The sequence below is a fragment of the Anastrepha obliqua genome, chromosome 2, assembly GCF_027943255.1.
Source record: "Anastrepha obliqua isolate idAnaObli1 chromosome 2, idAnaObli1_1.0, whole genome shotgun sequence".
In the NCBI taxonomy this organism is placed as follows: Eukaryota; Metazoa; Arthropoda; class Insecta; order Diptera; family Tephritidae; genus Anastrepha; species Anastrepha obliqua.
In genome coordinates this window covers 99,703,192-99,718,515 of record NC_072893.1, presented here as the reverse complement: position 1 = coordinate 99,718,515, position 15,324 = coordinate 99,703,192, and the positions used below count along the sequence as shown (strand labels likewise).

Here is a 15,324-nt window from a genome sequence, read left to right as displayed (position 1 = left end):
TGTTGGCTGGGGTCGTCAGTCCGTGGAACTGCGCCAGATCCACCTCGGTGGATTCCTTTCGACTGAGAAGGACTCTTGGCCGACTACTTTGGCGCCAATGGTATTGGGAGATTTGAATTTGTTTACGTAATAGAGCAATTATTTTTTTTGAACTTTTTTGGCCGAATTTCACCGCCAATTTATGATTTCCGTATTTGTGTTTTAGAGGAACCTACATGCCGGCTTGAATGGCAAAGATTGTTTATGAGAAGCTGTTGCACGGCATAAATAAAAAAAAACAGACCAAATTCTTGCATGCATATTAATAACTTAGCCAGCTTTTAGGCCAAAAATTTGATTATTATTAGTGTATTGCCAAATTAAACACAATTATTATAAAAATATTGTTTATAAATGATATTTTTAATATCCAATTTTTTCAATTTCATCTGAATTGCCTGTGTCAAGAAGTTGTATAGTTTTCTTAAAATGGTTCTCAATATACTTGCAAATACTCATGGATTTTTCTCCATCCACAAGGTTAATCGCTATGCCATTTTTGCCTGTAAAAAATTATTTGGTATTATTAGCGTTAGCAAAAGTAAGGTATATGTTTACCAAATCTTCCAGTACGACCGATTCTATGTAAATAAGTTTCACAATCAGCGTTTCCTTTTGCATCCATCGGTAAATCGAAATTTACAACGATTGTAACTTGTTCAATATCAATGCCTGAACGATAAAAAAAGTTGTTATTAATAATCAAAAAAGTAATGAGGTTGTATTTTTAGATTAAAAGAAACCATTATCTTAGTAACACGGTTATAGCTATAATAATTAATTTTCATTCTTACAATTCTAATGTTCGTTTTAGCTCCTTTCATTCTACTGCTGCTGTTTAATTTCACGAGGTATAGAGTACGAGTATAGATATAATTAATTTGTAAAAACATGATTTAACCTAGAAAGGACTGACACAAAGCGACATAAATACAGGGGGCAGATGTCCTTCACAAAAATAGGAAAGGTTTTATGTTTTTTTATTTAATAATTTGTTTTTATAGAAAACCTGGGGCTCTCATGGCGGGACCAGATAAGAACGTTAAGAAAATGAACCAAGATAACACCACAACGGTGTGAGATATCATACTAAATCTGGCTTAATTTTAGAGCTACATTCATGCCATTATATAATGGGTTGCAGCGGCCGCTTTATGAAAAGGCCATAACTTAAAAACTATCTGACTATATTGTATATTTATTATATGCAATCTACTCAATAAAATGTATAGTCACTGTCATTATGTTAGCTATAATAGCTTCACATCTTCCAGTCATACTTTGTTAGTTAGTTTCTGGCCAAGTTATGGAGGTAATCGGCCCAAATCAGCCGAGTTTGTTGTTGTTGTTGTTGTTGTAGCAGTACCTTTGCCTTGTCAGTGTAGTGTAATCACCGGTCGTCTTCGTCTAGCTCATCTAACGGTAGGCCTAGGAAACTAGCTGTTTCGACGGGTTGGGTCCAGAGGGAGAGAGGTGTTAGATGACTGGGTTTGATGGGGCATGTGAAAAGGTGGTTAGTGTCGTGCGGGGTGCCTTCACATGCCGGACATATGTTTAGTATGTCGGGGTCGATTCTGGATGGGTAGGAGTTTAACCTGCTACAGTATCCAGAACGTAATTGTGCCAAGGTTACGCGGGACTCTCGGAGAAGTTGGAGTTCTTCGTCTGCAATTGGTGGTGGTTGGACTCCGATAACGGCATTCGGAGGTCGGAAGCTTAAGAAGGTGGTAAGGGCCTCCCGATGAATGTCGTTTATGGCCTGTCTGTACACTGTCCGATCCTGGAGTGGTCTGTCTGTTTTGTCTAGGATCTCGTCCACGTAATTTAGGAAGTGCCTCCTGATGTGCCTGGGACGTGGATCAGCAGGTGTCTGCATGGGTAAGGCTTACGGTTACACCCTAGCAGAAACTGCTTGCTGAGCAGTTTTTTATGCTCCTTCACAGGTAGCATATGAGCCTCGTCATGCAGGTGTTGTATGGGAGACATCAGAAGACATCCTGTCGCGGTCCTTATTGCAGTATTTTGGCAGGCCTGGAGCTTCGTCCACTGCGTATCACTGGTTCCATGCGACCAGACAGGCGCAGCATAGTTAAGAACCGGTCGGCCTATTGCCTTGAAAGTCGACAGCAACATTTCTTTGTCTTTGCCCCAAGTGCTGCCGGCAAGCGATTTGAGGACCTTGTTGCGATTCTGTACTTTCTTTGTACTTTCACTGACTGTGCCGGGTGGTGCTGTGCACTCGTAGGAAACCATGCTGGTGTGAGGCTGGGGTCAGGTGTTCTGTAAGGAGTGGGAGTTGAAGGGCTTCAAGAGTCTTCACTACTGGGGAAAGGAGAGTTATCGGACGATAAGACTCATCTTGGTTGGCGCGTTTCCTTGGCTTCAGTAGTGGGAGCACTCTCTCTAATTTCCACTTATCAGGAATGATGAGAGTGGCCATAGACAGTTTGAAGACCTTGGTGAGAAATTCTACTCCCCCTGGACCCAGCTTTCTCAGTATCAGCATGTTTAATCCGTCAGGGCCAATGGCTTTAGATGGTTGCATTGATGCCCCCCTGAACCTCGTCGCTGGAGAAAGCAAGCGGTGCACTGTTGTGTTAGTTTGTGCAACCGTCTGGTAGCACAACGTTTGGATCTGTCGGCCGGAGGATGCAGAATAAATTGCCGGCTAAAGTAGCTCGCGCATCTCTTCGGATCCGACGAAGTACGACCGTTGAAGGTGATATCCACCTTGTCGTTGTGCTTCGTCGGGTTCACGGTGGACCAGAGCTTGCTCACACCAGAGATGAAGTTGCAGGACTTCAGATGGTCTTCCCATTTAGTTCGCAATTGCCGGATCTCCGAATGGAGATCCTTTATTCGAGGATCCCCGGGATCGGCCTAGCGTAGTCGAGTTTGTCTTGATAACTGCTTAACCCAATGCTTGTCAAGCAATTGTCCATATATTATATATTTAATTATTGCAAAAATATTTTCGATAGGGTGAAGGTCAATACAACATTTCAATCCTATTTTGCTGTTTCCACTCTACACAACTTCGGCTTCCATGCTTGGGATCATTGTCTTTTTATAAAATCCCAAGAAAATTTTTTTAAGTAAGGACTAATTGAAAATTTACACGATCGCTACCAGCCAGATTGCCAGACCGAACCATACCTTGCTACTGAAAAAAGTGTTGCCACTTAAATTGATTTCTGCGTTATTATGGGAATTGATTGTTCACCTCCGCCAGGAAGTGGCGGAAATCAACCCAAGGTAATTGCAACTAAAAAAATCAATATAAAACAATAATAAGTAAACTGTGAAAAAATTTAAAAAATTGGAAAAATTATGAACCGATCTTAATAAAGAAATAGAATAATACAACTTAAATCAGAAAATTGCCAACTAAAATTGCCACATGAAATGCAAAGTAGAAATGATAAAATATATGAAACCGATGAAGAAGAGGTAACCTGTGAAACAAATGAATACTAAAAAACGAGGTCCCGCAAAAAGAGGAAAGCTGATTCTTCCCCCGAACTATTGAAATATCCTTCAACCACTAAAAATCCAGAATGGTATCGGAAGAGTCTCATCATCAAGAGCTCTTTAATAAAGCGAAAGATGAGGCGATCGAAGATTTTCTAATCAAACTGCTAAATAATAAATATTAAAAAGTAACTACCAAGCATCCAAACGATTACAGAAAAATTATAACACCATTAAATAGCAAGAATATCTCATAGTATACCTATGAAGATAAACAAAGACCAATTAAGGTCATAACCAAAAATTTTCACCACTCATGTGACAAGGATATAATTTCTAACTTGAAAAAACAGGGATTAAAAATAACCAACGCTATAAATAAATTAAGATGGAAAACTACTCAACCGCTTGATATGTTCCTTTTCAGATTTGGAGCTTCAGAAAATATATTTACAAAATCGAAAAAAAAATTGCAAAACGTCGATAAATGTCTTCACAATAATATGCCAAAATCATAATGCCAAATTTTTTGAAAGTAATGCCGTGGAACGCAAACGGAAGAGCTGGAATTTATTTTACATTCACAAAAAGTTGACGTATTCTTGATAGCAGAGACACATTTTCCGAAGGAGTCATCAGTAAAAATTAAAAATTATAAGGTTTATCACCCTATCAAGCCAAGCATCTGCGCAAGAGAGGGTAGTACAATTTTCATCATAAGTAACCTGAAACATCCTCATCATGTTGGTATCGTTGCCGCGGGGATGAGGCTTAAGTGGTGGTCTGACCCCCCCACACGAACTAAGAGGGAAGCTCCATATGGGTTCAATGGTGCTGCTTCGGATAGCAAGAATACGCCAAAGATCAAGCCCGATCGTGAGCAAGTGCAACCTGACGAAGCAGGAGGAGAAATGGCTTGGGCCAGAGGAGATAAAAAATGGCCGCAGCAAAACCACAGATCCCAGCCTCCAATCCGAGGTATGCGAACAGAATTGAAGAAAAACTAGCCATCGAGAGATAACGTTCTGCGGATAGCGAGGCCTCAGTACCATCGAAAAAGCAGAAGCACAAACACGCTAAACCGTAAAACAGTGACGAAAAAAGATCAACGATGTCGAAAGCAGAAGCAGCGGTTGGTTGTAGTGAAAAGCTGGGGCGAATGTCGCAGGAACAGTAGAAGGTACTGGAGATGAAGCTACTGGAAACGCTATTTACGAAAATAGGCGTCAAACCAAACGCACCCATGCCAGCATTTGACAGAGCACGATGGTTCAGCAGCGTCAAGATTACAAAATGCAAGGATGACCCCACGCTCACATGGATAAAGGAATCAGTAAAAACGCTTCAAGGCCTGTGGGATGGGGCATCACTTGAAATTGCTGGCAGCAGCTGCATTCCCTCAATACGAAGGCGAAGGTTTTCATTTCGTGCGTGGTAAAACTGGAAAATGCACTGCGTCTATTACAAAGACAAAATACAGACGTGTAGACGACGACTGGAAAGTGTTGAACGTGGTAAAACCAGCAACTGTGATGGAGGCCATGACTACATTCTCCAGATCAACAAGCTGGCACAAGACCTGCATGAATCGGGAGGATGGCTTTGGAAGTTGGTATCGTGCACACTCTGGTGGTAGGAACTGACGCAAATGCACATCACACGGTCTGGGGTAGCGCAGACATAAACGACCGAGGTCAGTCACTATTTAACTATATTCTTGAAGAACCAACATATGTTGGACCAACCGAGAAGAATGTACTTGGTTTAACACTCTATACAAGCAAGCATGTTATGGTACAGGAATGGGAAGTATTGGGTAGGCCCACATTCTCTAATTATAGATACATTAGTTTTCAGGTTATATTCCGCTCAAAAAACAAACTTATATCCTTTAGAAATAGAAAGAATACGCACTGGGACTTGTATAGGGATATACTATCAAAAACACCAATGATACCCCAGGAATACAGGTCACACATCGCACTTGAGAAAGGGGTTGAATTGTTTGCAACTACTCTCGTTAAAGACTTCAAAAGATCCTGCTTCCCAACACGTAATAGACGGAAGGTGAAACCTCCTTGGTGGAACAAGGAATTAGGAGCACAAAGGCGTAGGGTACATGAATTCTATAACAAGTATAAGGATCTACAAAAAGTATATAAGAAAGAAATACGTGGAGCCAAGAGAGAATCTTGGAGGGACTTCTGTAGCAGCATGGAAGACACTAATGAAGTGGCTAGACTTAGGAAACTGTTATCCAAGAATCCGTCTATGCCAAGAAAAATACGGAAGAATTAACGGTTAGTGGGCTGACAGCTGTGAGGACTCTCTAGAACCCCTAGTCAACACACATTTTCCAGGGTGTGCGGGCACTACAGATCTCGAACCTAGAAGAGATATTGTGCACGACGTCCCGACGAACGTAATTGCGAGAAAAAGGTAGAATGGGCTATACAAAGTTTCGACCCATATAAATCGCCAGGACTGGATGGAATCTTCCCAGCCATGCTCCAAAAGGTAAGCCATCTTGTGGTGGTTAAGAACGATATTCAAGGGATGCTTGAGGTTCTGCTATGTTCCTGTATTGTGGAGAGAAGCGAAAGTTGTGTTTATTCCAAAAGCTAGAAACAGCAACCCTCTCTACTCGAAGGAATACAGGCCCATTAGTCTGACCTCATTTCTCCTAAAAACGTTAAAGAAGATTCTAGACACATACAATAGAGACACAATTGCGCCAGACGTTTATCCAAGGCACAGCACGCTTACACAAAAGGCAGATCTACTGAAACTGGACTTCACTCACTTGTATTAAACATAGAAAAGGCGTTAGAATATAAGGAGTATGCTCTAAGAGTATTTCTAGATATATCAGGGGCCTTTAACACTTAATGTGCAAACCGCGATTTATCTATGGATAAGGCAGCTATTAGCTAGCAGGAAGATAAGAGCGGAATGGAACGATACGAGCGTCACCAAATATGTATGCAGAGGCACTCCGCAAGGTGGGGTACTATTGCCGCTATTATGGTTACTTGTAGCAAATGAATTGCTCAAGAAATTTGACAGAGGGGCACCAAAACTAGTGGCATATACAGATGACATAGTTATAGTAGTTACAGGAAAGTACCTGGACACCATCAGCAATGTGATGAATAACACACGTAAAACGGTACACCAATGGACATCTCGCGCACGGCTAGAGATAAACGCCGAAAAACGGACATGGTACTTTTTACCAGGAAGTACAAGGTCCCGACGTGGAACCTCCAGAAGCTAGGCAACAACGAACTATGTCTCAAAGATCATGCGAGGTACCTCGGAGTAATTTTATTTATAATTGGCGCGTACACCCTTTCTGGGTGTTTGGCAGAGCTCCTCCTCCTATTTGTAGTGTGCGTCTTGATGTTGTTCCACAAATGGAGGGACCTACAGTTTCAAGCCGACTCCGAACGGCAGATATTTTTATGAGGAGCTTTTTCATGGCAGAAATACTCTCGGAGGTTTGCCATTGTCCGCCGAAGGGCGACCGCTATTAGAAAAATGTTTTTCTTAATTTTGGTATTTCATCGAGATTCGAACTTACGTTGTCTCTGTGAGTTCCGAATGGTAGTCGCGCACCAACTCGTTCGACTAGGGCGGCCGCCTCGGAGTAATACTAGACGGTAAATTGCTGTGGAAGCACAATGTTGACGAGAGGGTGAAAAAGGCCAGTAATGCGTTATACGCAGCGAAATCCGCGGGGAGATTAGTGGCTGCTGGGATATTCACCTGTAGAACCTTCGGACACAGCTCAATAGGAAAGGGAAGCTCAGGTTGCACAGACTACATGACTCCGTACTTTAATTGGGAGAGAAGGTTTCGTACTACAATTGAAGAGGAGGGATGGCACAAAGGCATGAAGCCTGGCCATAGCACTTTTCACATCTATACAAACGACTCTAGAACTTTAGACGGAGTGGGAGCGGGCATTTACTGCTCAAAACTAGGGATACGGCAGCCTATCAAGCTGCCAGACCAAGCGGAAGTTTCTGTTGTGGGGAAAGCCGCGGAGCTAGCCTACACAAGAACATATGTTTCAACTATTTTCTATGACTATTAATACTAAAAAAAGGTATGACTAAATTTTGCTCTCCGTATTTATATAACGTCGAATAACGTCGAAATTTCGACGCATGGGCGATCCTAGTATTTATTAAAACGCAAAAGTTCATCCCAATGATAATTTTCCCATTGATAATCTCAATCAGTTGTGAATCAGTTAAGGTAAATTTTTCGAAAAAGACTTTTCTATATTCTCTTAGAAATGAATATAAAATAAAGTCCCGAAATACGTACATACATATGTACGAATACATGTAATGTAATAACTTCGCACAGAATGCTCCGAAAAGCAAGGTTTGTTTTGCATTTGAAAGCTATCCAGGAAGTTTATTTTCAACATAATTTAAAGTTGTCTGTAAAAGGGGTGTGGCAATATGGTTCCCACGATATTGGAGAGTTTTTATTCATAATGTAACGTTTTAGCGGCCGTCGTAGCCGAATGAGTTGATGCGTGACTACCATTCGGAATTCGGAGAGAACGTAGATTCGCGTCTCCGTAAAACACCAAAATGAAGAAAAATGTTTTCTAATAGCTCCTCATAAAAATATCTGACGTTCTGTGTCGGCTTGAAACTGTAGGTCCCTCCATTTGTAGAACAACATCAAGACACACGCTACAAATAAGAGAAGGAGCTCTGCCAAACACCTAAAAAGGGTGTACGCGCCAATCATTCAAACTTTCAAACAACAATGGAAGTCTAAATCGTTTCCATTTATGATGAAAAGATTTTCTACTTATCAGACCGTTTCGGCTCTGAGCGAATTTGACAGAATCAGCTTTCTTTTTAACGAAAAAACTGAGATTGTGTTATTGTTATACGAAGCAATCAACCAATGACCACACTTCATTGCTATCTGAACAACCACTGATTGGACGATTGTGTTAATACTCGTACATGTGAAATGTTTGTGCTATTATATTAGTGATATAGTGATATGCTTTTTTCCGTATATCACTAATATAATAGCACAAACATTTCACATGTACGAGTATTAACACAATCGTCCAATCAGTGGTTGTTCAGATAGCAATGAAGTGTGGTCATTGGTTGATTGCAATTTTCGTATATCACTAATATAATAGCACAAACATTTCACATGTACGAGTATTAACACAATCGTCCAATCAGTGGTTGTTCAGATAGCAATGAAGTGTGGTCATTGGTTGATTGTTTCGTATATCAATAACACAATCTCAGTTTTTTCGTTAAAAAGAAAGGGCTTCGGCAGCGGCAGTCATTAAAAAACTACAAGCATGAACACTATTCCAATATTTATAAGAATGGAAGCCCTCCACTCTACCCAACAAATATACACGGATTTAAAACCCGAATCTTTTCCCGCCTTCGCCTAGGCCACACAACACACACCCATGAACATATCTTAAAAAAAGAAAATCACCCTATCTGTACAACCTGCAACACAAACCAAACATTGGACCACATCCTCAACAAATGTCCAAATCACGCCAACGCAAGAAAATAAATACTAAACTCAGAACAAATAAGCGACATCCTCGCCATTCCCAGTCACGCAAACATCGAAAAAATAAGCAAATTAAGCAAATTCATTAAAACTATCGAAATGACAATATAACAAATAATCCAGACAGCCACAGACGACACAGAGCTGATGGCCTCTGCAGCCAATGCTCAAACCTAATTTTAGTACTGGTATTCATGCCAGTCACTTAATAATAATAATAACACTGTGCGACAGTGATTTTATACTTTTATGGAGACCTAGTACAACTTGTAGGTATAGTAAAACTAAGAAAAGTGGTATAGGAGAAATTTCCAGTACACCCCCAAAATCTCATTTTATGGCCATAAAACCGTTTTTCAGTAGGTTGATGTGAACAATCACTCCTCCTAACTTCGCCAATTTCCATCCGATTTCGAATTTGTTTTTTTAGTTCGAAAGAACAAAAACAAGCCTTTTTGACAGTGTGTTGACAATTTTTCTGAAATGACAACTGACGAGACTGTAGGTGGAAGTATGTGGAATTTTTTTATTTTTTCTCTATTTTTTCAACTTTGACGTAATTTTTACGGTATTATCCGATATTGAGGATTTTCTTTAGTACACTACTGTTATAGTAAATTTAATTTTGCGTCGAATGAGCTATATTTGACTGTAATTGAATTAAAATTAATAGAGTTGTATGGGTTTTAAGATTTTTTTTTTTTACTAATTTGGTATGTAGGTATAACTTACGCTAAATGGGAATAAGGGCGCGTTTCGAAGCATGAAAATGATAACAAGTGTCATTATAAATACATAATATTTATTGGAGTATTGTGCAGTGCAGCACTGTACGGTATGGTACGGTGCAGTACACAACGGAACTGGTTCCAAACTAAAAAATGCATTGGAAACGGCCCTTTGGAATTTAGTATGTTACGGTACATTTGTCATTCTCTTCATCAGTTTTGAATACTTCTCTTTAAGAAATTCGATCATCATCAATCATCTGAAGTCGTCATCAACTAAATTCCATTGTTTAAATCGAGAAGCGAGCGTTTCAGATTGTCTTCCCGATAGAAGTAAATCACGAGAAAGATCCTGAAAATTTGAATTTGATACAATGTGTCTTTCTGAAGACTTAGAACCAGACGGAAAGTACTCTTCATCATCAGGTTTATTGTTATCAGTTTGATCGTCATCAGCAATGATTTGAACTTCCTTCAGTTCCTGCAGTTGAGTCAATCATATCGTCCAAGACTACGGGGTTCTTAACAGTTGCAACATCAGCATACTTTATGTGTTTTCGAGTTTTATAATGATGACCGTTTACGTCCGTTTTACAAAAATAACAATCATCTGGTTTATGATAAGGCTGATGATGCCACATCGGAGAATATTGAGAAATTCGACTTTTCTGGCAACGTTTTGATTTATATCTTTTGAATTTCAATGAAACAAAAAATAAAACTTTGACGTTTTAATAAGGTTAAATTATAATAACAAACTTCTTTTGTTAATCAATGTACAGTGTGAACTTTGGTACACTTGGGAGCTTTTTCATATTTCTATTGAAAAAAAATGTGTGATAATATGTCAGATCTTTTCGTAAGTTTTAACCAGTTCTGTTATATGCAGTACAGTGTACTCTTATGTATACATAGGTATATACTTCAATAAATATTACGTATCTATAAAAACGCATCAAAACACGTTCTTATTCCCATTTAGCGTAAGTTATACCTACATACCAAATTAGTAAAATAAAAAAATAAAATCTTAAAACCCATGCAACTCTATTAATTTTAATTCAATTACAGTCAAATATAGCTCATTCGACGCAAAATTAAATTTACTATAATAGTAGTGTACTAAAAAAAATACTCAATATCGGATAATACCGTAAAAATTACGTCAAAGTTGAAAAAATAGAGAAAAAATAAAAAAATTCAACATACTTCCGCGTACAGTCTCGTCAGTTGTCATTTCAGAAAAATTGTCAACACACTATCAAAAAGGCTTGTTTTTGTTCTTTCGAACTAAAAAAAAAAATTCGAAATCGGATGGAAGTTGGCGAAGTTAGGAGTGATTCTTCACATCAACCTACTGAAAAACGGTTTTATGGCCATAAAATGAGATTTTGGGGGTGTATTGGAAATTTCTCCTATACCATTTTTTTTAGTTTTTCTATAGCCACAAGTTGTGCTAGGTCTCCATAAAAGTATATTTAATTTTTTTTTTGTCACACAGTGTAATTTGACCACATGCAAAACAGCAAAGGTTATGTGTAGAACTAATGACAAAAAACTGACTCAATTCGTACTTACGCTCTCGCGAAAGGACTGCAGAACTATCATAGGTATGCTAACAGGTCATTATCTATTAACTGCACATGCGTACGAGATAGGGATTGCTAACACGGACAAATGCAGGATATACAGAAAGGATGTTGAGGAAACTTTAGAATACCTTCTGTGCGTCTGTCCGGCATTATTAAAAACGCGTTCAAAATGCATGGGAGCCCCATTGTTCGAGGATCTGGAGGACGTTTCAAAAGCGGATCCCCCAGATCTGCTTAGATTCGCGAAAAGCGCTGACATCCTACATGATGTCTACTTTCGGTATTCATAGAGGACGGCCTCCAGCTGGTATCGCTAGGGACGAAAAGGTCTATGCGTGGCTTATGCACGGATGAATTCCAGGCAACTACTGCTACGATAAATGCCGAGATTAAAATATCAATTACCGAGGTATATAGCCCCCCACGACATACAATCAAATGTGCCCAATATGTTGAACTGATAAACAGTCACAGGAATAGATTTATTAAGCGTGGCGACTTTAATGCCAAATATACACATTGGGATCACGACTCACAACGACCAAAGGAAGAGAACTTTACAACGCACTTAAAAAGACAGGATGCATTTCTATATCAACGAGCAGCCAAAAGTACTTCGATTGATAAATAACATCCAACGCGCAGCTTAGCAGAGTACACCTACCATAAAGAATACCATCTCAGGTTACAAGTATACCAAAGAAATAAAGGAAATGGTATGGTAGAAACGGAAAATGCGACGCAGATGGTATCAAACTTGATCACCTCTTGACAAAACCCTTTTAAGTGAAATAACTAAAAAACTTAGCGACGAAATTAAGGGAGGGGTCTAGGGTATGACTTTCAAAAAATCGATTTTTTGGAAAAAACTTTTTCTTATAGTAAATCATCTCAAAAATATTGCCCCAAAATTTCAGCTCAATCGGAGCAAAACTTTTGGAGTTATAGAAATTTTTGTCCCCACTCCTCTGCGACAGCTGCGAGCGTTTGGAGCTGAGCGTTACGTTTTTCTCGAAACCACTTTTTCAAAGTCCGTGACTATTAGAACTTCAACAATATTTAACCGATCCTTTTCAAATTTGGTATACAACTTCTATATTTAAAATACCTCCCCCCCACTGAGAGATTTTTCACTTTTTTGTTTTACATTAAGGGCGGTTTCCACTTATACAGCGAAAAAATCAGTGAAAATCGCACTTTTTGCTTCAAAAACGCGCTGGCAACGTAAAAATGAAAAAAAAATCGGAGCCAGTGGGGGGGAGGTTTTGGTGATAATTTAACCAAATAATTCTGTTTTTTTATTTCAGGTGATTCTACAACTAGATACGATAGTCACCGCAAATCACCTTTTGGAAAAGGCGTTTTCGGAAAAGTTACCTCACCGGCTTATTTCCCGATATTTTCTTACAAAAATTTAGTACAATATTGTTGAAATGATGCTTTATAATGTACAAAAAGTTTAAATACATTTTCACTATTCATATCTCTAAAGCAAAGTCTCAAAAATTCATTAAAAAAATGCCCAAACCCCAGACCCCTCCCTTAAAACGTGCAAGAACAGTTCAGTCAGAAAATACCTACAAGAACTAACAAGTGAGTGAAAGACGAATTATTCACTTGGAAAATGTACAAAAAAAATTAAAACAACCGTCATCGCGAAACACTCCAATCAAGACACATGACAACAAGTGGGCAAAAACAAATAAACAAAAGGCAGATATCTTCGCAAACTACCTCGAGGGCCCCACATGAATCGGCAATGATTCCTCATATGCAACACGACGGCGATTGTAATGCTATTAATAAGATTCCTCTGGTAACACAGAGCGAAATAATAGAAGAAAATTAAAGATAAAAAATCGCCAAGTTACGACCTAATTACTGCTGAAATACTGAAGCATCTCCCGAGCAAATTGCCATATTGACGAATATCACCAACACCACATTCAAGCTAAAACCTTTTTCAATATATTGGAAAACAACGGAAGTCATTTTGTTTAATAAGCCAGACAAAGCCGCTCATCACGTAACATCATACCGACCTATCTCATTTCTCCCAATGCTTTCGAAAATGGTGGAAAAATTGTTGATCAAAAGGCCACTATGGGCAGTACTCCATTATCCTACGTTCGTATTTCTCCGAACGAATATCCGCCCGCAATCGCGCCTCCAAGTAAAGGCACAACAACAGCAACACAGCAAACAGAGAAAATATCTCAAAAATTTCCAAGCCCTTCCGAGCCCTCTGGCTAATGCTTTTGCACATAGAATCTGAAAATGAAGAGATCACACCGGAAATATTCAAAGCCCCATCTTATTATTTTTTAGATTTTTCATGAAGGTTTTTTATTTCTCAGAAACTTGAATTATTACAGAATTTGCAAAACCATTTTTAAGACCACTCTGCAATTTTCAAAAATCGATTTTTTTTTTTTTGCTTAATTTAGAAGACTATATAAAGGGTTTTCCAATAAAAGGTGTTATTGGTGAATGGATTGCGCTATCGAGAAATGATTAACGATTTTTTATGGCCGGAAGTGGATGGTATTGATCTGGACAACGTTTATTTTCTACAAGACGGAGCTACGTGCCACACAAGCAACGAAAAACTTGAGCTTTTACGGGAAAAGTTTCCGGGCCGTGTTATCTTTCGAAGAGATTACAATTGGCCACCGAGATCTTGTGATTTCACACCTTGTGACTTTTTTCTTTGGGACCACGTGAAAGAGACCTCAAAGACGGAATTCGTGAGGCTATCGAGGACATAGAGCAGCCACTTTGCAATTCGGTTATGGAAAATTTCATCAAAAGGATATTGTCCTGTAAGCGTGGTCGTGGTGGTCATTTGCCTGATGTTATTGTCCACTATTAACGGCATACCTTTCTCTTTATAATGAAATAAACATCCCATCATTTATATTAATAAATAGCATTTTTCTTTGAATATCAAAGTAACACCTATTATTAGATAACACTTTATATGCTTACGTATAACTTAATATATATCCGATAAAAATAGCTAAATAATTAGGAAAGTTCTGACTACTTAAAAACAACACTGCAGGATGGTGGTTTTTTTCCAACCCACATTTTTTAGAAAATTGGACATGATAATTGAAACAATTTTCAACCGATTGACGTAAAAATTGGTACACAATAGATAACCTCTACAGAGAATAACGGGGGATTTTTCGATCGGTTAATTAAAATTTTTCTTAAACTACGCCTACGTGCGTAAAATTATTAAAAAAATATATATAAAATATTATAATAATAATATTAATTTATTATAGGTATATATATATTTTTTTAATTTACCGCTTTGTGGGAGTGGTTCTTGATTTCGGCAATATGAATCTATCTTGAAAAAGAGTAATATTCGGTTCATATAATAGGACCTGAATACCAAAAAGAACTCCATAACAATGGTCGTAATATTACCCAATTAGTTCTAAAGTTTATAACAGTGCCATGAAACTTATTTTCTGGGTAGTAGTACGCTTTCTGAAGTAGAAAGCAGAATTGACATTAACGGTATCAATGGTATAGTGCTAGTCAGATAGTGACAGAGGAATCGGTAAGGTTTTTCTTATCTTCCTTAGAAAACTGTAAGTCCCCTGGGCCTAATGGAATATATCCAGCAATGCTAAAGAAAGGAGGAAACAGGCTGATTGAGGCCATGAAAAATATATTCCAATCCTGTCTTGCACTTGGTCACATACAATCTCAATTGCAACGCGTAAGAGTAGTATTTATTCCGAAACGAGGAAAAGATGACTATTCTCTAGCTAAAAGTTTTAGACCAATCAGTTTGACATTGTTCTTGTTGAAAAGTCTAGAACGAGTGGCAGAGAAACATATTCGAGTGGGGGTATGAAGCTTACTAGAGTGGAAAATCATACGAATCC

The 15,324-nt window shown here is 38.7% G+C and overlaps 1 protein-coding gene across 1 annotated transcript in view; it reads right to left on the bottom strand.

Annotated features, from left to right (window-relative positions):
* Positions 1-287: 287 nt before the first annotated feature.
* The window catches only part of LOC129237945 (DEAD-box helicase Dbp80), a 61,517-nt gene continuing 46,480 nt past the window's right edge, over positions 288-15,324 (bottom strand). The window contains exons 10-11 of the mRNA XM_054872945.1: positions 598-711; positions 288-542 (exon numbers count right to left, since the gene is read on the bottom strand). Of these exons, the coding sequence (XP_054728920.1) occupies positions 403-542; positions 598-711 (254 nt within the window). The 3' untranslated portion in view covers positions 288-402. The remainder of the gene's footprint in view (positions 543-597; positions 712-15,324) is intronic.